At 44.8% G+C, this 25235-nt stretch overlaps 1 protein-coding gene across 2 annotated transcripts in view; it reads right to left on the bottom strand.

Moving 5' to 3' along the window:
* The window catches only part of SNAP25 (synaptosome associated protein 25), a 97905-nt gene that overhangs the window by 36080 nt on the left and 36590 nt on the right, over nucleotides 1-25235 (bottom strand). For both annotated transcript variants that reach the window (XM_030558007.1, XM_030558005.1), the window contains exons 2-3: nucleotides 5998-6133; nucleotides 3523-3564 (exon numbers count right to left, since the gene is read on the bottom strand). In XM_030558007.1, the coding sequence (XP_030413867.1) occupies nucleotides 3523-3564; nucleotides 5998-6069 (114 nt within the window). In that variant the 5' untranslated portion in view covers nucleotides 6070-6133. The remainder of the gene's footprint in view (nucleotides 1-3522; nucleotides 3565-5997; nucleotides 6134-25235) is intronic.

Below are 25235 nucleotides of genomic sequence, written 5' to 3' on the forward strand. Positions count from 1 at the left end.
CTTATTAAATCAGACTAGCGCAAGTTTGAGTTCAAGTGCACATGCCCTCCATCTATTCAACTTAGCTTGCTAAAACACTGCAATATTTTAAAAATATCTGGAAGTGCGGTCAGGGTAACCAACCAGCTGTTAGACTGTGGTAGGAAATCTGAAAGGCCTTCTGTAGTCACCTTAATGGAAATGATGCTCAGATCACTGTGAGAGATTTCTCCTGATGTCTCAGACTAACCAGTGCTATATTTAGAAAATTCTTTGACTGAATGGGAAGCTCCTGTATAAAGACAAATAAAAGACAGATCCTGTGATCTGCTGAGCTCTTCCCAAGAAGTGCTGGGCTCCTATATGGTCTGATCAGCAAACTCAATAATTCCAGTCTTCTTCTCATGGAGATCGATTGCTATTCTTTAATATTTGCATTCCAGTGGCATTCACAATAGGCTAGTCCATCCATGCAGGGAGATACAGTCAGTGGAAGGTCACTGGATTGAGATCAAGACACATAGGTATGATACTGACTGACTGGGACAAAGCATTTGCTATCCCTGCGGCCTTTGTCTGCCTCGGCTATTTAAACTTTTTGGGGCAGGCCCTGTTGGTTCTTCTGTGTTTGCGAGTTTGTTTGTGTCTACTCCATTTCAGTGGAGTAGAAAGGTTGGAAATGAGACTGGAAAGGCTCAGGGGTAGAACTAGAAACGAGGATAGCGAGGGATTGATTGCATAAGGCATGTTCATTGAGTGACACGGTTCCGCATGGGGAACTGTTAGTTAAATTGGAAAAGATGGGGATGAATATGAAAGTTGTAAGGTGGATAAGGAACTGGTTAAAGGGGAGACTCCAGCGGGTCGTATTGAAGGGTGAACTGTCAGGCTGGAAGGAGGCTACTAGTGGAGTCCCTCAAGGATCGGTTTTGGGACCGATCTTATTTAACCTTTTTATTACTGACCTTGGCACAAAGAGCGGGAATGTGCTAATAAAGTTTGCGGATGACACAAAGTTGGGGGGTATTGCTAACACGGAGAAGGACAGGGATACTATTCAGGAAGATCTGGACCACCTTGTAAACTGGAGTAAGAGTAATAGGATGAAATACAATAGTGAAAAGTGCAAGGTCATGCACTTAGGGATTAATAATAAGAATTTTAGATATACGTTGGGGACGCATCAGTTGGAAGCGACAGAGGAGGAGAAGGACCTGGGGGTATTGGTCGATAGCAGGATGACTATGAGCCACCAATGTGATACGGCTGTTAAAAAAGCAAATGCGATTTTAGGATGCATTAGGCAAGGTATTTCCAGCAAGGATAAGGAGGTGTTAGTACCGTTATATAAGGTGCTGGTGAGACCCCATCTGGAATATTGTGTGCAGTTCTCGTGTCCCATGTTCAAGAAGGATGAATTCAAACTGGAACAGGTCCAGAGACGGGCTACTAGGATGATCCGAGGAATGGAAAACCTGCCTTATGAAAGGAGACTCAAAGAGCTTGGCTTGTTTAGCCTGGCCAAAAGAAGGCTGCGAGGGGATATGCTTGCTCTATATAAATATATCAGGGGGGTTAACGTTAGGGAGGGAGAGGAATTATTTAAGTTTAGTTCTAATGTAGGCACGAGGACGAATGGGTACAAACTGGATATTAGGAAGTTTAGACTTGAAATTAGACGAAGGTTTCTAATCATTAGGGGAGTGAAGTTTTGGAACAGCCTTCCGAGGGAAGTAGTGGGGGCAAAAGACTTATCTGGCTTCAAGACTAAGCTTGATAAGTATATGGAGGGGATGTTATGATAGGATAGTTTAATTTGGGCAATTGATCTTGGATTATCACCAGATAAGTCTGCTCAATGGTCTGCGGGGAGATGTTGGATGGGATGGGAAGTGAGTTACTGCAGAGAATTCCTTCTTGGGTGCTGGCTGGTGAGTCTTGCCCACATGCTCAGGGTTTAGCTGATCGCCATATTTGGGGTCGGGAAGGAATTTTCCTCCAGGGCGGATTGGCAGGGGCCCTGGAGGTTTTTCGCCTTCCTCTGCAGCGTGGGGCATGGGTTGCTTGCTGGTGGATTCTCTGCAGTTTGAGGTCTTCAAACCAGTTTTGAGGATTTCAATAACTCTGTCCTGGATTAGGGGTTGTATAAAAGTGGATGGGTAGGGTTCTGTGGCCTGCCTTGTGCAGGAGGTCAGACTAGATGATCATATTGGTCCCTTCTGACCTATGACTCTATGAAGTGGCAGAGGGAGGTGGTAGTAGAGGGACAGGTTGGTGGGTTATGGTGGGGTTGTTTCAGAATAGGGGAGAGAAAAGCATTCTTGAATTGTAAGGGAACAAGCCGAGAGAAAGAGAGAGATGAAGTAGGTAGGAGGAGAATTCTAGTTGTTGTGATTACTGATCAGTAGGTGTAGGACTTCACAATACAAGGCCCAACTCCATTTGAGCTGGAGTCAAAGGCAAACCACCACTGATTTCAATGAGGGTAGGAAATGAAGGCTGGGGCTTATGCCAGTTTATAAACTGTAACTCAAGGCCATTTCCCTCCCTTTGTGTTTGCTTGGGATTCCCATTTTTGTTGTTGATGCAAATCAGGCAAGAGGGTCAAAGATGCCCTGCAATACTAAGCTCGTCAAAGTTGCTGACTAATTAAATGTCTGAGGGCCATAAACAAAGTCTAACAGCCTTGTTTGAAATCATAGGTCAGTTGACCAGGGGACCTGACAGCTGATTGATGGCACGAATCCAGTGTCCCGCATTACAGAAACCTCCACCACGATTAGGATGAATCGGCACCCGACTGAACTACCCTCTCCCTCCCAGAAGGGCCCCACCTGGTGAGGATTGAGGCACATTAGCAGGGTAGAATGAGCAAGCTTCCACTACCACTCCCAGTGCTGTGGATGATCAGAGGCCTTCTGTCTCCAGGGCTTTCAATCTGCCATCTTTCATGAACCCTAACATCCCCTATTAACAACATTCTAAGAGAAGATAAAGAAGCATCGCCTAGATTCTGCAGTGACTGGGGCTCTATAAAGACCTGAAATGGATGAACAGATAGATAAGGAGCCAATTGCAACACCGTATTTCTCCCCGTTGACTTCTGTGGAGTTTATCGGCTCCCTGCAGCTTTATGCCAGTGTGTGTATATCGGGCCCATGATGACCGACCAGAGGTCATGTACAAAGGGTGTTTCATTGCTTTATCTTGAATATTTAAATTCAACCAAAATTAAAATATGGACCGAATACAGTTCCCATTAACTATAGTAGCTAGCCTGCAGTTCAGCTGAGTCTTTTGACTGCCTGATCAGCTTTATCAATGGCTGCACCACATCTTGTCTGGACTAATTCCCAGGAACACTGGGAAAGTAATTGGATGTTTTCTCACCTTTCAAAAGTGCCCCATTTTAGATGGTCACAAAAACCTATGGAGATACCCTTGGTGTGTGAAGTATTGGCAGGTGGCTCAGGCATTTGCTTGTGTTGGGCTTTCCCATACCTCTATCTACAAAGGAAAGGAGGGTAAAGTGTAAATCCTTACCTCTTCAACAAGCTGCAGCATACGACGGGTGCTTTCAAGTGACTGGAAAAAAAAAGAGCAAGTTAGATTTGGCAAATGCCGTTTCCGTCACTAATGTATAAACGCCATGAATAGCCTCATACAGAAGCCTTTGAGTGCTTCTTTCCCCACCCTCTAATAGGCAGATTACAGCAATCCCAGCGTGGGAGTGCTAGATGGGAAGACGGCATTTCTCCAGGGCCTGGGAGGTAGCCGGAATTCTGCAGCTAGCAGTGCTACTGCTAGAGAGTGCTAACAGTGATGAATGCTCCCAGAAGAGTATATCCTAGCTTTGCCCTCCTTCTCCATCTAAAGGTGGGGCCTGGGCTCTGAGACCTTCTGCCCTTGCCAGGTTTCAAAGCTTGGGCTTCAGCCCAAGGCCTAACGTCTACACCAGGGTTTCTCAAACAAGGATCGCTGTTTGTGTGGGGAAAGCCCTTGGCGGGCCGGGCCGGTATGTTTACCTGCCCCGTCCACAGGTCCAGCCGATTGTGGCTCCCACTGGCTGCGGTTCACTGCTGCAGGCCAATGGGGGCTGCTGGAAGCGGCGGCCAGTAAGTTCCTCAGCCCGCGCTACTTCCAGCAGCTCCCATTGGTCCACAGCAGCGATCTGCAGCCAGTGGGAGCCGCGATTGGCCGAACCTGCAGACGGGGCAGGTAAACTCACCGGCCTGGCCCACCAGGGGCTTTCTCTACACAACCGGCGACCCCTGTTTGAGGAACCCTGGTCTACAATGCTATTTTTAGCTCTGCAAGTCTGAGTCAGTTGACCTGGGCCCTGAGTCCGGTCCTGCAGGTTTTTCTTTTCAGTGTAGCCATACCCTTCGATCCTAACTCCTCCTTAACTCACTCAAGTATCGCTCCCGTTTTTTCCACCACCAATACCCTGGCAGTTGAGATCAGCTGGAGCACTTGAGCTAACCAACTCTTGGTTTAAACAAGGGCAGATTGGTGGCAGGGCATTTTCAAAGAGGGAACCTTGATGCTGGGATTTTTTTCATATTCCAGTATTCTGAGCCTGTTGACCTACAAGGTATGGTGCTAGACGTATGTTTCCCCAAGTGTCTGAAAAAAGTTTAGGCCGGAGTGGGCAGAGTTCTTAGCCCTGGTAGGGGGGTGAATTTTGTTATTTCATTGCATTTTGATCAGTCTAAATAAATAAATACAGAAATAAGCAAGTGCAGAACTGGGCTCCCCTAAGAGTCTAATCCAAAGCCCACTGACATCAGTGGCTCAGCACTAGTCTAAGGCCAGGTCTGTACGTACGGCGCTGCAGCAGCACCAGTGCAGTGCGTCTGGTGATGATGCTGCACGCCAATGTCAGCCTAATAAAACGACCTCTGGGAGTGGCAGAAGCTGTGTCAGTGGGAGAAGCTCTCCTGCCAAGATAGTGCTGCGCACAAGAACACTTACGTCGGTTATGCTGACGTAGGCTGTGGTGTAGACCTAGCTTAACTCTGCTCCCTCTGAAGTTGGTGAGAGCTTTTCCGCTGACATCAGTGGGAGAAGAGATAGGTCAACCTAAAGCGCTTTAGAAACCTCTTTAATATTTTTGGTTTTCATTGAGTTCCCCTTTCCCCCCAATCAATCTTTTTTCTCCTCCTCAACAATATGGCAGATTCCACAGAAAAGAGTTAAAGGTGGAAGTGCAAACCCTGAAGTTAACAGAGCCATTCAGGTTAACACTGTTTCAGTATCTGCTCTTCCTCAAATTCATCCCCTGTTCAATGGGCCTGGGACATCCTCAACACTCAGTTATGGACCTTCCTCATAGTCCTCTCCACTGGTTCCATTCACTGCTACACTATTATAAAAATCACTTCTGTGGTTTCCATTTAAAATGTCCGAACTACCTGATTTGATAGTTTTTGCTTACACTTAGGTTTGGCAAATTAGATGAGCCTCCAGAGAAATTAAATGGCAACTTGTCTCCCTAGGATCTTTTTATCTGATATTGATCCTAATATCAGAGACAAACTCATCCAAAGATGATCATTATGATAGGCAAAGACACACACAGATCAACACACATCTGCACGACTGGCCTCTAATGATATCTAATGGTCTAAATGACTCTTGGACAGATAGGGTGGGAGTTTGATACCCAGGCCCATGGTCCTTGTACCTATCTGCTCCAGAATCACCATGACTCATTTTTTATTCCAAGTTAGCCATTTCCTCTCCTTTCCACAGAGGTCTCAGCCCAAAATGTCTAAGAAAATGGACCTAATTCTGCTGTCACCGACACAGTGTAAATCCACAATAATTCCATTGATTTCAGTGTATTGATACTAGTATTGGTGACAGCAGAATTCAGTCCAGTCAAATTACACGCGTGTAAAGCAGAATCAGCTGCTGAAGCACTTTGCTACAGCTGTGCACATTTCTGGATGTAGCCTGTGGACAGAAAGAAGAACCTCAAGTGTTTCCTCCCTCCTTGTTTGCCATTAGTTTTACCTCATCCGCCAGCTGGTCAGCACGCCGCTGCATTTCTTCCAACTCATTGCGCATATCAAGTTCTTCTGCCATTTTAGCTGCGAGTGTGTCTGTCGAGGCTTTAGATCAAGAATTTGTGTTTGTTTTGCCTGTGAGCCTGCAAGACAGCAAATAGGGAACAAATACTGGGGTTAAACTTGCTGCTCTCTGCAGATTTGTGCTTAAATGTCCATCCCCTCAAATGCTTTATATTAGTGCTCTTGCCAGCAATCTTTCATCAGGGCTGATGAGTCTTACAAACAAAAGAGTGCTCGTGGATTGTTCAAGGTGATATTCTATTCCTAGGCTATTAGTCACTCTCTTGTATAGGAGCACAGATGGATCCTCGCAGCATTCCCTACAGAGAAATGAATTCATTTATATTTTCTACCTGGCACACTTCAACTGCCGTTAGAAGGGATGACTTGTAACTAGACATGGGCTCGAGCTGTGTTCAAACTTCTCTGAGGTTGAAAGGGTTTAGCCAGTGGCGGCTCCAGGCATCAGCGCTCCAAGCGCGTGCATGGGGTGGCAAGCTGCAGGGGGCAGCCTGCCAGTCTCTGTGAGGGAGGCAGTCAGGCAGCCTTCGGTGGCATGCCTGTGGGAGGTCCTCCAGTCCCACGGATTCAGCGGCAATTTGGTGGCAGGTATGCCGAAGCCGCTGGACCGGCGGACCTCCCACAGGCAAGCTGCTGAAGCTGCAGGACCGGCGGACCTCCCACAGGCAAGCCGCCGAAGCCGCGGGACCGGCAGACCTCCTGCAGGCAAGCCACCGAAGCCTCGGGACCATTATTAGGTGTGTCCTGCTCTCTCGCTCCCTTGTAAAGTTCACCGCCTTGCAACCTGTCTTTTCCAACTCTGTTCTCCTGAGTAAGCCCCATCCCCTTGTCAAAGGATCCGGGATCAAAGGATTGAAGGCTGGAGCCTGGTTAGGAAGGCTCTGCTAGGCTCAGCATACAGCAAGCAGCCCACACTCCAAACTTCAATCAAGCAGGCACATGGCAAGCAACAAGCACACAACAGCAGACCACAAACTCACCCCAAAGGTCAGACCTTCACACCTTCACCTGCAGAACTCCCTGGCCAACCCCTCGTTTGCTGTTCCTCGGCTCCTTTCAGAACAGCTCCTTTCAGTGAACCGTGTCATGCAAGAATCTCCGTGGGGACCAATTTCTGCCCTGGTTTTATACCCTGTGCCACTCAAAATGGAAAATATGAGTCAGGGCAGCCTTTGACCCTAAGAGTTTGACAGCCAATAAACGATAGCATCTGTCTATAAAAACTAGCCATTATATATTTATGATGGGCTCAGTCCTCGCTCAGACAATATTCTCACTGAAGCCAATAGGGGTACGGACTAAGGACGGCAGGAGCGGGCCATAAGGCCCCAGATCACAATATCTGCAAACAGGGATGCTCCAGAGAGGCAGGAGCGGATGGGATACCCACCCCCTTCTCAGGCAATGAGCCTGTGCTATAAATGCACCTTTAAAGCTGCTGAGGAAAGGAAATGTGCCTGCTTGATTCACAGAGTCATGGGTAGATCCCCCAGTGTAAACTCCTCCAAGCTCACACAGACTGAGCCCCTGCAGTGCACATAGGGGCACAAAAGCCTCCTCTTGGGGGCTCCCTGCCTGCTGCCCCCCACTCAGAAGAACCACACCACTTCCTCTGCACTGAATGGAGAGGGCCAGCATTTGCTTCATCTATCAGAGACAACAGCCAGGCAGGTGTACGAACTAGCATTGGGTGGAAGGAGCTCTGCACAACAATAGCAGTGCCCCACGGACGGCAACGCTGGTGTTTGCTTTGCTAACACATGTCAATTAATGAAAGCCGAATGAAAGGCCATTGGCTGGATGCCGACACAACTGCTGGCTCCCATTTCAGCAGAAGGCAACAAACCAACCACCCAAAACTGTTTAAGTAGCAATCAGCCAATATATGGCAGTGAGTTAAACTCTGGTTTGGATTAGACATCTTTTCACATTAATCCATCTAGTCTTTCCCTCTCCCTCCTGCTTCTTTCCCAGCGACTCTTCTGCAATGAGACAACTTTTCCTCTGCATAAATCAACTTCTACTTGAGCCAGAAGCCATAGCCTTCCAGGCAGCGGCGGCTCCAGGCACCAGCACGCCAAGCGTGTGCCTGGGGCGGCAAGCTACAGGGGACGGTCTGCCAGTACTTAGGAGGGCGGCAGTCAGGCAGCCTTCAGTGGCACGCCTGCAGGAGGTCGCTGGTCCTGCGGATCTGGTGGCAATTTGGAGGGTGAACGCTGAAGCCGTGGGACCGGCGGACCTCCCACAGGAGTGCCACCAAATCCGCGGGACCGGCGACCTCCTGCAGGCAGGCCACCGAAGGCAGCCTGCCTGCTGTGCTTGGGGCGGCAAAAAAGCTAGAGCTGCCCCTGCTTCCAGGGATCAGAAGGCTAAGGATATTTGCTGCAGAATCAAGCTCTATCTGCTTACGAATATGTAAGAAAATCAGCCAGCTGCTTATGTTTCCTCTGCAGCTTCTACAAAGGATTGTTGTTATATAAGGGGGGAAATGTATGATCTTCATGCTTTTACATTAGCTATGCTCTCACTTGAGGTTCTCTTGCTTTTTTTCATTCTAAGGCAGGAAGAAATCCATCTCAAAGAGGAAACTGAAAAGCCAGCCACCAAGCAACTGGCACAGCATTCTGTTTACATCAATCTCAAACAGTGAACACATCGCAACATCCCTGCCTGAGGGAGGCTAACATCCTGCAATGGGTCACATAAAATTTAGACATTTCCAATATATCCTGGAGTAGCGGCTGGGTGGGCAGTGCCACTTGGCGTTTTGGATGACTGGGCAATTTTCACCAGCATTAAGGCTCGACTGCAAGAAATTCATCCATGGGCCTAGCAGATGCAAATGCCTGGCTTAATGGCATGGTGAATATTCAGTTTGACAGCAGACACTTTTGGGATGCTCATTGTCAGCAGTAAACAGGTTTCATCAAAAAAATAGGGAGCACATTAGGGATTAGGAGCTCCATGGCAGAGACACATTGGGGATCCTTCTGCTTCCAAAGAAGAACTCTGTGAGAGTGACTAAAGCAATCCTGGTGTTCTTGTCGGGGCCAATCAGGCCCCAGCCCACACAGGTTCTCCTGGAGGCAGAAACACTGTGGTTCCACTGCACTGGATTTAGATGGGCTGTGTGCCTAGAGTGCAGTGCCCTGAGGAGTCACTTCCTGCCCAGCGTTTACGCGGGAGTGAGGAAGACAGGCAAGTGGTCAGAGGAAGTTGAAGTATCCTCTATAAAACATCTGCTCTGTAGCCCAAGTAGAGGACTCCTTGTCTATGTCTACAGTATCACAGTAAGTCAACCTATGCTACACAACTCCAGCTGAATAATGTAGCTCGAGTCGACGTATCTTAGGTTGACTTACCGCAGGGTCTGCACTGCAGCGGGTCGACAGGAAAAACTCTCCCATCAAGTTACCTTACTCTTCTTGTCAGGGATAGAGTACAGGGGTTTACTGGAGAGCAACCTGCAGTCGATTTGGCGGGTCTTTACTAGACCCGCTAAATTGACCGCTGGTGGCTCAATCTCAGAGCGTTGATCCCAGCTGTAGTATAGACCTGCCCCTTGACTCCTTTCTCACCATGTACCTGGGGCACAGCTCACTGTTTGGCTTGGCATGAAAGCTGGTCAGAGAATGAAACTTCCATTCCATGGGAAATTCCAACATATCAAAATTAGTTTTTTTCCCAAATCAGCAAAAGCCGCCAAAATTCTGAAATTTTCCATGGAATGAACATTCCAATTCAGAACAATTTCATTTGTTGTGTTTTGAAATGGTGAACACATCACATGGAAACGCTGTAATATAATGTGAAATATTAAATGCTATACATATTCAATATATACAAATATAAAATATTAATTTTAAAACTATTATATGATATATAAAAGTCTAAATGAATCAAAATGACAGACAAAATGAAATGTTTCAGCATTACAGGAATGAAATTAGAAAGTTAGAATGATTCATTTGTAGTCTTCCCATAGACAGTTTCATTGAAATCAAGGATCCTGCTAAATATTTAGATTGTGATGAAACTGCATTTTCTAGTGGAAAACTCTTCCGTCAAAAATTTCCCAGCAACCTCTACTTAACACCAAAGATCTGACCTAAAGCCACTGAAGGCAATGGACCATGAGATCAGGCCCAAACACATGTAAAACAGTCAAGGGTACAAAAGCCAGAAAGTGTTTCTGGATTTTCAGTGCCATAAAAAGCTTGGAATAGGGTTTCTCTGCCTGACCTGTTGGCCCTAGTAATGATCTGAACATGGACTGGAAGCTTCTCTCTCCATTATGTGAGGGTCTCAGTATGGGTCGATGCAATAGGAGAACTTGGGGAAGAATCAGTTCTCACTTACTGCCCCTCATTATTTTTTCTGCCTGATTTATTCAGCTGCTATACAGCTGTGTAACATTCTTTACAAACTTGGGGCCAGGTCCTCAGCTGGTGTAAGCTGGCTTGGTTCTGTGCTTGGTGAGGAAAAATGTGGGGCCTTGGTATGTCATGGTCCTGGCGCCCCACTCCTCCCGTTTTACTTTATTTACATGGATGTTTTAGGGTCCCTTAGTAGAACTGTATCCTACTCCTTCCCCCCCTCACCGATCCCATCAGCCCTAGTTCCATTGATTTCAGTGGAGCTATGCAAATTTACATTAGCTGACTATCTGCCCCATGGTTTGTTTCAGCATTTTCAAATATCTCACCCTGTTGGAGCAAGGAGTTAGGTAATGCAGGGAGAGCCTTCCCTTCTGAGTAAGGGCAGTGCACCCTCAATGCATATTACTTTCGAGACATATACTATTCTTTACAGCTCTTTGTGGCTTGTCTCCAGCTGGCTTGCTGCTAATCAGCTTTGGCGAATCGTTATCCCATGACATGTGAACATCAGTGGGCTCCTGTGCTTTTTCAGTGAAGGGCACTGGATCTCAGAGCTTTGCTTACTCTAGGATTTCTCCTCTAGAATTTCTCATCATTGCTAACAGTGTTAGCCCTGGGGGGGAGCACTAGCGGAGACAAGCAGCTGAGAATTCTAGCCACCATGTTGTCTATACCTGCTCTTAAGTGATCCAGTGCTTAAAATTCTCGCAGCTGCCTGCACCTTGGTCTACACTAGCATTGGTGGAGTTGCAAGAGTGAATTTTAAGGGGGGAAAGGTTAATCTGGACACAGCCTAGGAAGTGATATGATTTAAACATTCATATGAGTGGGTGAAGAAGAGACTAGAATCTGCTTTCGACCTATTTGGTGCAAGGAGATAAGGGATGGTCTAGGTAATACTTAGCCCTGTCTCAGCATGGGGGGACTGCACTAAATGACCTATCGAGATCCCTTCCAGTGCTACATTGCTATGATTGGCATTGTGTTCCTAGCATGGGAGATGCTAGATAAATAAGATGCTGCAGTGCTAATATGGGACCAGTTTTAAACCCCTGAGCATACCCAGTGTAAACTAGGTGGTAAAGGAAGCCTGAGCAGACTGATGCTGAGCTGAGTTCTTGGGCACTTAATAAAAAAATAATTATTCTATTTATGAATCACCATAATTTCTAAACATTGCACAGGTAAATTAGTTCTCTAGCAGACATCTCTCCCCCCAATCTGGCTTTTGATTATAGCACTTAATGATCACGAATGAGCAGTAAGTTTGGACGGTGATGAGAAGTAGAAAGATATGGAGCCTTTGTGACTTACCCTTAGAATGATAGTTTCTGATTAATAAATCTCACCATGTTTACATTTAGGAATAGATTCATCCCATTTTACATCAGCCTAGAAAACGTCAGAGGTTATAACTTCAGAGGTGTTTTGTTGCAAATGATGAAACTTGACAGGTTGATTGAAACTGGGTGGTTTTTTTGGAAAGCACTTAGAATGGATTGAGAAACACCACAAAGCCCTCTTACAGACAAGCCATTTTACATCATGTTTTAGTCATAAACATGAGTGCCCTACTGCGGTGCTGATTCAACTTCATTTACAGAAAACCATGCCCAGTAATCAATACAGGCTACTCAAAGCCACACAATATGGTACGTAATTTGTCTAGATGCAGGCTGAAATTGTGTAGATTTTGAAGCTGATACTGGTTACTGCCCATATCTTTGCAATAATCTTCCTTAAGCACAAGGGATACTATACATTGGGGATGGGATTTTTTAGTTAGATACCCAACACCCACCGAAATTCAAAGGGAGTCGGGTGCTTATCCCAGTTTAAGCTAAACTAAACACTGATGCCAGGTAAAATCCCTTCAGCTTCATTAGACATTGCAGATTTGATTTATGGAAGCAATTATTCTCCTACAATTTAGATTAATATTTTCCCTCTTGATACCAGATACTGTATTTCCGATATAAAATAGCAGGAAACCGAGGGTTAAAGAGAAAGTAATGAAGAAACTGACTAAGGCGAACACATTGTCTATTTCAGTTTGAATGCTGCATTTATTATATTACAGGTAAAGTTCAGATGCCATATAGAATCAGGTAGCTAGAATGTTTTATCTATGTGGGGTTATTCTGAAGCTCTAAGGGAACCATTATATATCCCTGAAGAGGGAGAAATACAATAGGTGACCTTTAAAAGGAAATATTTACTTTATTGGGATGTAAACTCTTCAACACAATAAATATAGGAAAATGAAAATGCAGCAATTTACCATGGCAAAGTCAACATCGCAATAAAGCAACTGTTTCTTTTCAAGCACGCTCACTGCATTAAAGTGTAGATCTATTTTTTCCCCTGGATATTCTTAGCTAGAAGATGACTGCATTGGCATACTCTACAAAGAACACACACACACTTCTATATATATATTAAAAAAAGGGAAGACTGCCAATAACTATTCTTTATATAGAGACTTTTCTTCTGTAGCGTTAGAAGAGTCTTGCAAAGGTGGGCAAGCATTATTATGCCTATTTTACAGAGAGGAAAACTGAAGGACAAAGAGATTGACTGACTTGTCCAAAGTTACAGAGCAAGCCAATGGAGAAGCCCAGAATAGAACCGTTGCAAAAATAGGGTTCAAACCAGAGCGCTCACATTTCTCCATCCCAGCCAGCTCCCATTGCTACCTTTTCAAATGTCACTAGAAAAGCATTGGGGTCATCAGCAGGCCCCATTTTACACAGGGTTCCGGTTACCATTCCCCATACTGGGACTCACCAGAGGGAACATGTGCTTGCTCCCTGATAAATTCCTGCAAGCTCCTCTCTTGCGCTGCTTGCTGGGCCAGCAGGAATTCTCTCTCCAGCTGGCGTGACTGTTGGAAAGATTGCATGCTCTCTTGCAGCTCCTTCTGCTGGCCCACCAACCGCTGCAGAGTCTGCTCCATCATCCGGGCACCCAGTACTCTCTGAGGCCACCACCAGAGCAGTCCAGCTGCCGGACAAGCCTCAGCATGTCACAGGGCATGGCTCCTCTCCTGCCTTCTCCCCGCAGAAATTACACAGATTCCTATGGTTGTACCTTCACCGTATCCTTTTATTTTAAATTCCCTCCTCCATTTCCACAACAACCTCCATGCAACAGTCTATTTACAGCACCAACAGTGCTTTTTGGCCCTCTCCCCCAGTACCTGAGGGGAACAGACATCTCTCTTCCATGAGACCTCTGTGTTACAGGGCTTAACTAGCCCTAAACCCCTCTCTCCCGTTTTGGGACTCCCTTCCTGCCTCTTTATCTGCCTTGGGCTGATGGGCTAATTGGTTCCTTATCCCATTCAGCTGGCCAGCCTGGTTGCCTAATGACCTCTGTCAGCTTCCTCCAGGGGAACTGATAAACATCTGGGTGATCAGAGTGCAGGCACACCCTTTTGCTCTCTGCACTCAGTCACAGGGCGACACAGGCTGATTGAAGAATGCCAGATAAGAAAGAGAAACTGTAGAGAAGTGAAACTATAAATCAGAGGGATCTTTTCCTCTCCCACTCTGCTGCTGAGTTATGTGTCTACAGTTTACTTTCTGCATAACTGCACATGAAGGGTTTCTATCCTTGGAACAAGGCCGCTGTATGTTGCTTCACAGGAGCCCCAACTGTGGGGGCTGCTCCAGTGACATGTGGAATTAGCACATCCACCTACCTACTATGCAATTATTGTCTCCTCTTCAGCTAGCGCTGCCTACTTTTGGAGCTCTGCTGGCTGGCAGGTGGGGAATACTTTGTGCCACTGCCATCCCTCTCAAGGCAGACTTTCTACTGTGAGTGCTGGGTTATACTAGAAGAAGCCAGCATAAACTTGGGACTAAAATCTAGCCCAGAGACTGTCCACCAACCCCTTGCAGTGAAAGACTGTTTTGAGACTTCAGGAATATGAAGCTGTCGGGAAAAGTCCTTTGGACTCCAGCAGCTGCTGAGAATGAGCATTCCCCAACCCACCTTTTCTTATGTCCAGGAGACCCAATTGAGTCAAGGAAGAATAATGCTACTGCATCAGGCTTCACCTTGTAGACCTGCCATTCCTTGTCCTCAGAGCCCTGCCCATCTGAATTCCAGCTCAGATAGTGTCTTGAGAACGTTATGCCTGAAAACACATGCCATGAAAACACGTGCTATTACAACTAGTGGGTGCTCTTGAAATTCTCCCCCACAGTTTATAATTCTTCACCAGGTTTTAACATCTGTCTACTTGCAGAAGAGTCCTCAGAAGGCCAGGGTTCCTAATGGTTAGTGCACCTGGTTTCCAGTCTCTCACCTCCCAACAGGCAGGGCCTTTAGTCCAGATCCTATCCCTTGTATGTGGCTTATCCTTTCCTCAGAGTTTTCAACATCCCTTACCCACCCCTTACTAGAGATTTATGCCCTCCCACAACAGGGAAGTTGGTAGGGGAGCCAGGCCTTCCCACTCCATTGAGCTCCAGCCCAGGGTCCTTTGAGATACAACAGTGTACCCCAGAGCTGCCTCCCTGGGTCACTTCCTACCATCCATCTCTCCCAACGTCTCCCAGTCCAATATAAGATACCAAAAGGAAAGAAAAAGAGTTACACCTTCATCCCCAAATGGGTTCAACCTCACAGAGAGGCTTCTTTGGTGTCCTTGTTCAGGAGCCCTCAGGATAGGTAGATAGGTTGGTCGGTCTTCTTCCTTGCTCTGCGCTGAGTGGCTTCCTTTTAAGCTTCCTCTCCAGCTGGAGCATGCTTTGCACGCCTGGAAGGGCAGAGCTACCTGGGCCCCTTTTTGTCCTTTAACCTCTTTGTGTCCAGATATTTCATGATCCCATTGGACAAGACTCGAGAGGCTTATAATTACAAGCACTCTTGTTTTGTTTGTTTTATTGCATAAAGTGACTGGTTTAGGCTGGGATGTTCCAGAATATGCTCCTGCCTTCATACTGGTAGCAGGCTGTGAAATACGTGTCAAGCCACTGACCCTTGGCTGTGTGAAGTCTGTAATGACTTTAATCGACATAAATGTTTTTATTTTTCTGGCAATTACAATTTGCATATGCTTAAAACGAGAGGTTTGTAATCTACCAGATGCTCCCCAGGTCAAATGTCCTTGAGAACGCCCTTTAGATGTATTTGTAAAGCTTAAGAGAGTAGCATCCCTTAAAGCTGCAGTCCTCAATTCACCATATGGTCAAATGTGGAGGAGGCTGCTGTACTGAAAGATCTTTAACATTGCTTGGATTTTCTGCAGCGTGCCACTAGGGACTCTGATCTCAAAGGTGGAGGTAATCATTGCTTTTTTTTCCTAGTAAAAAATAAATGTCATCATCATGAAAACAGTCCAGCCTAAAACATCTGAACTAAACAATACTATGTGGCGAGAGCATGTTCTATCTGAGGTATGGAATTGTTCTTGCTATTCAGATTGTTCTACTGAAGAGCCAGAGACTCCCTGATTCTTTCCACAAGAATTTAGATTCTGTAACACACGAGGAAAACCCATTGACCAGATAGGCCCTTGATGTGTTTTAACTGCTCTGAAAGCACTTTTAGAAACTATCCAGTCTGTTCTGTAATGAAAAATTCTATCTTAAGATTTATGCTTTTGCTATGAAGCATTATTAACAGACAGGCTGTTTAGATATTATATTTAAATAAATAGATATAATATGTGAGTTCAAGATTTTGAGTAAAAATTGTGTTATATAAAAACTGTGCCATGCTCATTGCCTGGATTGTCTAGGATCCTGCCGTTTTTTTAGGGAAATTGGTATTATCCAGCAATTCCAAAGAAAGTGCGTTTGCCACGGATACATTTCTGCTTAATTCAAAGCTGCAGCATCTACATTTTAGCAAATTTGTGCTAATGTAAACACTTGGGACCCTGTCTGGACCTGCACAGGTCAACGAAGTATGTGACTAATTAATCTCCGTCTGCCTTAGAAAATAGTAAAAAGTAACAACCACTATGAGGAAAGCCTCGAAAAGGAGCATATTAGAAAAGATTGGAAGAATGATCTCGCAGACAGGAATTCAGGAGATCTGGGTATAATTCCCAGTTTGGCCACAATCATCCTGTGTAGCCTTGAGCAAGTCACTCGATCTCTTTGTGCCTCAGTACCCTCTCTGTAACATGGGGATAATAATACTCCTTTTCTCTCATCCTTCGTCTGTCCTGTCTATTTAACTGGGAAGCGCTTTGGCTCAGAGTCGATCTCTGCCTAGGTGTAAGCACTGAACCTAGCACAAGGTGGGCCTAATCTCAGTTGAGGCATCTAGATGCTACTGTAATAGACATTTTAAATAATAGCAGGGGTGTGATATGTCCCCCATGCTGCATCTTTCCCCCAGTTACTGCCAGAGGAGCACAAGGGAGCACAAACCTAACTGGAAAGAGCACTCTTCCTTCAAAGGCCAAAACAAAGATGTTTGCTGAAGCATAAATAGATGGAATAATGACATCGTACCCAATATGTTGGAAAAATAAATTCAAAATGACTTTTCCTATGGGGTTGGTGTCTACACAGTTTTTGTGCAGTTAACGCCATAACTATATCAAAACAGATAAAGTTAAAGTGGTCCAACCCTAGTGTAGACATACTCATACTGGTATAAATGTACTTCTATTGGTATAGCTTATTCTCATACAGGTATGCACCTTTGTACTGGTATAACTGCATCCGCAGTAGAGGGTTGTACCACTTTAACTATCTGACAGTTATACAAAAAAATGTGCAGCCCTCTGTGAAAATGTAGCACCAAATATTGTGGCAAGAGTTCTCCCAAAATCTAAGGGAAAGAACAACATGATACCTACAAAAAATTGACAATGGTTAGGCTGCTGTGGTGCTGCGACCACTTTTCTATCATGCTGATGTTTCCTTATACTTCCCAGACTGTCTGTATCCATCTGTGCCTCTTGCTTTATACTTAGATTGTAAGCAATTTTGAGCACAGACCGTCTTTTTGTTCCATGTTTGTACAGGTCCTAGCACAATGAGGTCCTGATCCATGATTAGGGCTCCTAGGTGCTACGGTAACACAAATAATATATAACAACAACAAATACTTCCCCATACCAAAAGAGAGACTTTTTATATTGGGTTCTGCAGGGAGCAAGAGAGAGGGGAAAGAGACGTCATTGGCACTGGAAGTCTCCAAAATCATGAAGCTGCTGCAACCTGTAGTGAAGTTGGGCCTGTCTAGGGGTTCTCTGGAGCTAAATATAATAGATGATATGTCATGATCACTCAGTATTACCTCAGACTGAAACCCTCCGTGAAGCTGAAACCTGAGATATGCTAGGCATAAGAAGGATCATCACCTACCCCAGATCACTGTTTTATAAATGCATGGTTGCTGTGGAATATGCAAGTAATGTTGACACAAATGCTCTTAGCTCCTGGGACTTGCAAATAGAGGGGCCAATGAATAACACATCCCACGGCTTTTTCCCCCAGGCACTGAAATAGGATAGAAGTGACAGCTGAAAAAAAGTTGCTTTTGATATCTTGGAGCTTAACAATAGGACCTAAAATGTACACCCAGAGCCATGTCCCCCACATGACAAGGCAATTCATTGTTGTTCTGCCAGTGGGCTGATAACACTTGTGTTTTATAAGGATTAAACAACAGCGCAGGTGGGTGATGTGCTGCAATTCACACACTAGTTTTCTTTAGCTGGCTTCTGTGTGGAAGATAAGAAAGCTGAGGACAGCCATTTTGTCATTCTTTCACCTCAAATAATTGATTTGCTTTCTGTAGATTTTTCTGTTAATCAAAACCTTTTGAAAATAAACCTTTCAACATTTTACCTCTTCACAGCCATTTCTCACAACTATTTACCCACTCATTTTTTTCTGTCAGCAACAAAACAATATCACAAATGAACCGTGCTGAAAGTGACAGACCTACCACAGTAGTGGAAGCTAAACAAAAGAACCACCACAGGGTGTGGGGCATTCAAATGGTCATAGGTGCAGTTTATTTCCAGACAGCGGATAAAATTAAAGAAAATGTCCTGACCCGTCCTTCCAATGAACAAAGTTTGTTTGCTTTCCTTACCCAGAATTTAACCTGGAAGCAAATGAAATTTCCTCAGCTAGAGGATGAGATTTTCAAAAGTCCCTTAAGTGATGTAGAAATACAAGTCCCCTTGACGTATGGGATTTGTGTTCTTAAATCACATAGGTGCTTTTGAAAAACTCTTCCCCCTAACTGCTAGAGCAAACAAAAAGAAACATGTCTGGCCTCAGGAAGACTCTTTCTCTCCTTTTGATTATATTTCCTCTAGGAGAAGTCATGGCTTAGTCACACTTCTACTGCTAAGTCATTAAACCTTGTTAAAGAGAGCACTAGTAACAAGGGATAAAATCCATGCTACACTGAAGTCACTGGGAGTTCAAGTCTGGAAGTCACTGGAGAGATTAATAAAACTGGAACTTTTCAGCTTGGAAAAGCGACGACTAAGGGGGGATATGATTGAGGTCTATAAAATCATGATGGGTGTGGAGAAAGTAAATAAAGTAGTAGTATTTACTCCTTCTCATAACACAAGAACTAGGGGTCACCAAATGAAATTAATAGGCAGCAGGTTTAAAACAAACAAAAGGAAGTATTTATTCACACAACGCACAATCAACCTGTGGAACTCCTTGCCAGAGGACGTTGTGAAGGTCAAAACTATAACAGGGTTAGAAAAAGAACTAGATAACTTCATGGAGGATAGGTCCATCAATGGCTATTAGCCAGGATGGGCAGAGATGGTGTCCCTAGTCTCTGTTTGCCAGAAGCTGGAAATGGGTGGCACGGAATGGATTACTTGATGATTACCTGTTCTGTTCCTTCCCTCTGGGGCACCTGTCATTGGCCACTGTCAGAAGACAAGATACTGGGCTAGACGGACCTTTGTTTTGATCCAGTATGGCTATTCTTATGTTCTTACGATGTCAGGGGGCAAGGATTTCACTCTGGTTGTTGGATGGCAACATTCTGGTAACAATATATCCAGGACAGTCATGAGAGAGTGTGTGTGTGTGTGTGTGTGTGTGTGTGTGTGTGTGTGTGTGTGTGTGTGTGAATGGATGGTTCTTATCCTCACTGGGTGCAAGGCTGGTGCCACTGGTAGGACTGTGGTCCATGAGGCAAAAGTCATGATCTTGCCTCCTTCAAAGGGCCTCAAAAGTATCTGCCTGATGCTCCAAAGATCATGTGACTGACCACCTCCATGTTGGTCAGTGGAGGTGACCCAGCTCTGGCTGGGTGCAAACGGGAGCAAACTCTGCATTCTGCCAGAAGATGAAGCAGCAGCCAAGTTCCATCAAATTTCTGGAAGTTCCAGAAGACATAAAGTCTCCTGGAGTGCCCACTAGGGCAATGCATCTGTCTTCTGCACCCCAACATGGGACTGTGCTTTAACAGGCCCAGTCAAGTCCTTTATACACAACTGTTCATGTGGCTGATGTGGTTCTGGAGTTCATCTGTGAGTTCTCCTAGCTGGCTCCTGCACGGAGGAGATGTGCTGAAATCCAAATATTCTCATGTCTTCTACATCTTTATTAATCGTTATGCAAAACATTTGGATCACCTTTCTTTTTCTTTTGCATAATGCAACGGATCTCTTCTGGTTGTGAGAAAATGAAAATAAATGACAGAGCAGAATGTGAACAACGAGTGAGGAAGACGAACGAGAGAGTGGTATTGTTTCCAGTCAGTGCACTGTACACGTGTCTGAGCCAGTCCCATGTAAAGGACAGCGCACCTCAAAGAGTCTGACAGTCTTCATTTATGTCATGCAACTTGAACAGAAAAAGACTATTCTGCAAGGTGCTGAAGGACCTGTCCCAGCCCAGAAAGGGCTCAGCACCTGTTAGCATCAGACTATGCTCTTTTTATAACTGGTTAAGCTATGCCATGTTATCTTCACTGTTCAAGGTACTCAGTGTGATATGCACGGTGGCAGTCAACAAGAAAGTCAGGTAATGGAGGAGCAGGTAGATTACACCCAACAGCCTATTGAGGCAGATTTCTCAAATGCAAGGAATTCCTTGATTTGACGCCAGAAGATAATTGTATAATACCCCAAATTAACGGTGCCAGTGACTACTCAGACCCCCAAAGGCACTTCCGGCAGTGTCTCTGAGTCAAGAGCACTTTGGATACATATCATATAACATCAGATGAGAGAACTGCAGTATCTCAACAAAGTCGGCTCATTCTTTTGCTCTTAATGCTGCCAGTCTGGATGCCTTGAAGCTCAGTGCCCTAAGAGCCAGAGTTGCTGATGTTATTCTACCCTCTCAGGTTAAGGTCCCCATTCTGGATCTTCGTAAAACAAGAAGAGAAGGCCCACTGGCAACTGATGAGTCAGAAGAAAATTGTGCTTCGACAGAAGGACATTAGATAGCAGCAGTTGTTCAAAGGAAATCCAGGAGCCTAAGTCTTCATTGCCCTACCCTTGCACAGTCACCATGCTTGTGCAAAGTTGGTGCAAAACACTATCAGAGCAGAAAGGTAGCATTTTACCTCTGCCAGCTGTAAACAATGATACCAAATGCCAGGCAATGACCAATCAAACCCCAAATCTTTTAGTGGCGTCCAAGACATGCATGAAAGTAGAGTAAGATTCTGTACAACATCAGCCAACAGTATGGCTGATATAAAGAGAAACCAAACAATGTTACAGGGAGGCCAGAGCATTTGTTTGCATTCAACTCTGTGGCAGGATAGACCTAATTACTGCAGTTTCTGTGTTCTAGAATCCTTTGATGAGTCCAAATGGACATTCTGTGGCAGTTCTATTTTAATTAACAGGTAAGATTTTTAATTAATTAAATAGGAAAATGAGTAATTGTGACACTCTGTATCCCTATGTCCACCCCTTTTACAGGACTATGATAAATTTTGTACAAAGCATGCCTTGTGTGAGGTATTATTTGCAAAACATTTGCTGATCATTACTGCCCAGGCAAAATGTGTGAGGCAACATTTTATGTAAAGGTATATGATTATGATGCTACCAAGACATATTCTAAATCTGGGGACACAACAACAAACCAGTTCCTCAGAGACAAAAGGCAAACTGATGCCTCAGCCAGGTGTCAATGAAATCAAATAGACTATCACTTGGTTAAGCGGCCATTCTTTGGCAGGTAAAAGGGCACGAGTGAGAAATTTACATTTTGGCAAAGAAACAGCTAGAGGTTCCTATCCCCACTGACTTTCTGTCTCCTGAAGCCCAGCTGGAGACAATTCTCAAAGAAGAGGAAAAAGTAGATAGAATGGGGGACAGGCACCCCAAATCAACTCTTCCTTCATCGCTACTCATGACAACAACAAACTTGAAGGACAAAATAATCCTCACTGGATTAGGGAAAGGAATTCAGCCAGTCAGACTGCTAGAACATGTGGTGAGAGAGACTTTTGCTTTGAATTCACTTAGCTTGTTAAGTTAGGTATTAATTGCATTTACTTTTATTTTCTCGTAAGCAATTCTGACTTTTATGCCTCCTTACTTGTAATCACTTAAACTCTACCTTTCTGTTGTTAATAAACTTGTTTTATTGTTTTCTCTAAACCAGTGTGCTTGGACTGAAGTGTTTGGGAAAGTCCGTTTGAGATAACAGGATTTGTGCAGGATTTCTACTGATAAAATGACAGACTTTATATGACTTTGTGTTGCACAGGAAAGGGCTGGGCCAAACAAGACGCACATTTCTGGGGGAAACTCTGGGACTGGGAGTTTGCTGGTGTTGCTTTGTAGTGTAATTCAAGAGGGGATGGCCACTGTCCTCATACAGTATAGCTGGGAATAATTTCCATGCTGGTGGCTGTGTGTGAACAGACCAGGAGTGGTTGCTCTCTCAGCAAAGCAGTGTAAAAGTCACCCAAAGTTGGATAACTGAGGGGACACAGGTGTTCAAGAGTCCAGATTGTACCCTGGATAATGTCACAGTAATACAGTCAGTAAAGTAGCCCTGTGTTCTGTATTTTGATATTAAAGTCACTTAATTTTGTTCTGTCCCTTCATTTTCTGTCCTGATGATGCATTATTGCATCAGAGAAGCTGTCAGGATGAATCTAGTGTTGTCGGGAGCTGGCTGAGGGGTAGCTGGGGATTTTGGTATATAGGGAAGCATTAGAAGACGTTTGGAGTTGTGCGTATTACATAATAGCTAGATATTTGTGCTAAAATGGTTGGCAGTAAGATGGTTAACTATGTTGACATTTAATTGATCATGTCTTAGATTTCAGGGTCCCGGAGATAAATATGGCAAACCACACCTCTCCAAGACATTGTTTCAGACTCTTTATGGAGTCAGGAAGACAACAATGCATTGGTTTATACTTGGTTCACATTTACAATGTTTTCTTTGCAACAAAAAGGGCTCAAAAACACACACTCAGCAGTATGGCACAAATAGACACTTCTAAGAGCCTGGCTATGCATGTTTAGAATGTTGTGTGACATTATCTGATTAAAATGTGACCATGTAGAGCATTGTTGCTACCACTATTGTATAACTGCAACACATCTTTGCTCATGTGGAAATGCCAACAAGGTGTTTAGCCAGCATGCTGTGAAGGATCTATTCAAGTGGAATGGCCCATCAAAGAACACTTAACTCACAATGGAAGATGCCTATCTACACTTAATGAACTTTCCTGTGAATGTTCTAACTGGAGTATGGGTAATGGCTTCTGCTATGACTAAACGAATCATGCATGGACATGTGACTTGCCCATGTGACTCCAAACACCATCTTGTTACCTGTAATTTTCCACAGTAAGAATAATGGGTTTCCTGTCCCTTGGTAGAAGCTATAAAAGGCCCTGGAAACATCTCCATTTTGTCTCTTTCCTGCTCAAACCTCTGGACTATGAATTTATACTAATGGAGCATTCTAACCAAGGGACTGAGCACCTTCCAAAAATTTGGAAGAATTCAGAGACTTGACTTAAGCCAGCAGTTTATTCCATCATTGCTACAAGCCTGAACCAAGAACTTTGCAATTACTTTATGTATTTGATTCCTTTAACCAGTTTTAACTCTCTTCTTTCTTTCTTTCTTTCTTTTAAATATTTAGATTTTAGATACTAGAGGATTGGAAACAGTGTGATTATTGGGTAAAATCAGAGTTATATATTGACCTGGGTATGTGGCTGGTCCTTTGAGATCAGAATAACCCTTTTTTTTAATTAAATTGGTTTTATAAAACCACTAATCATTAAGTTCAGTATTTTTGGTGGTGATCCAGGACTGGAACACCTAAGGAGACTGCATTTTTGACTTCTTGTTAGCCAGTGTGGTGAGACAGAAGTTTACTTTTGTTGCTGGTTTGGTATATTTCACGGGAGAATAACCACCAGCTTTGGGGTGTGTCTGCCCTTTTCCTTAGCAGCTTGTCCTGAATTTAGTATTCTCGTTGTTATCTACAGAGGCGCGGTCACAATTTGATAACCATGTATTTGTTGGAATAAGTGATTAATAAGCCCGGTCCTTTCACCTCTCTTGCCCAGCATTTATGTTAAATTGGCAGGGGAGATCATGAGATGCACTGTCAATATGCTGACAATCCCAAGCAAATCATGTTTTTCTATTCAGCAGACATAATGGTAATTCCCAGCTGTCACAGTGTCTGAGGGAAATTGGAAGCTGGTGAAAGGAATCTAGGCTCAGTCTAACTCTAGGAAAGATGGAGGTGATGTTAATAGGAAGAGAAACTATTTTGGTGAATTGGTGTGAGCTAGGATCTCACCTTTTACTGCAGATATCTGCTTCTGATGGTCACCTGTGTGACTCCTCAGGGATTTTCTGACCCTGAACACCTAAATAAGCAACAGTGGCCAGAAATTCCTTTTCTCTCTCTATCCTGTTGGGTGAAGTCACAGCCACAATGATCCATGCTTCCAGCACAGCCCGCTGCCGTATTGAAAGATGCTCTCCATGGGGTTTGACAGTGACTGAAAATGTCCATACAATAGACAACATCCCACATTCCTTAATGAGATGGACCAAAGACAGAACAATGCTATGGACACTTCGCTGGGTTCCTAACCAGATCTGGATCTCTTCCAAGGTGGGGGCCCCAATCTTCAAATCTCTTTATGGGCTAGGCACAGGCTATCTCAGAGATCTCCTGTAAGGATCTGGGGACTAGAAGCCAAGTTTCCAGAGCCTGGGATGGCTGGTGTTCTTACAGTGCCGCCAGGAGGCTAGAGACGCAGAACCAGGGAGCACTATAGAGAGTAGGCACCACAGGAAGTGCCGCCGAAAAGGCCCAGAGTGACAGTACCCTGCAGCCCTCTGATTGGCCAAGGAAGTTGCCTGGGAAACCACACAGACTTTGGACTGCTGCAGTGCCAGACTTTCCTTGATCTCCAGCTTCTGACTCCAGCCTAATTCTGCCCCTGATCCCTGCCTCCTGGTTCTATCTCTGAACTCCGGTCTCTGACTTCAACCTGACCCTACCTCTTGCTTACAGGACCTGGCTCTTGCAATTCCTCCAACTCCTGTTCAGTGACGGCCATCCCCACTGTGTGGACCTCAGCCCGGCTGTGACTGCTAGGCCAGACTGCCTCCACCCCACTCCCTTATTTCCCCTTTCCATAGGGCCTCTGCTCCAACAGTTATGTCAGAAGTGACCACTGTGGCGGTCCCTTCTACTACCACAAATAAGATCACTTTTCGGTCACAGGGCAAAGACATCTCTGTGCTCAGGTTTTTCTCCTAAAAAGAAAACTACACGCCTGCGGTAGATCCACCGGAGCCTGG

This window comes from Gopherus evgoodei, chromosome 3 (assembly GCF_007399415.2).
Source record: "Gopherus evgoodei ecotype Sinaloan lineage chromosome 3, rGopEvg1_v1.p, whole genome shotgun sequence".
Classification (NCBI taxonomy): Eukaryota; Metazoa; Chordata; order Testudines; family Testudinidae; genus Gopherus; species Gopherus evgoodei.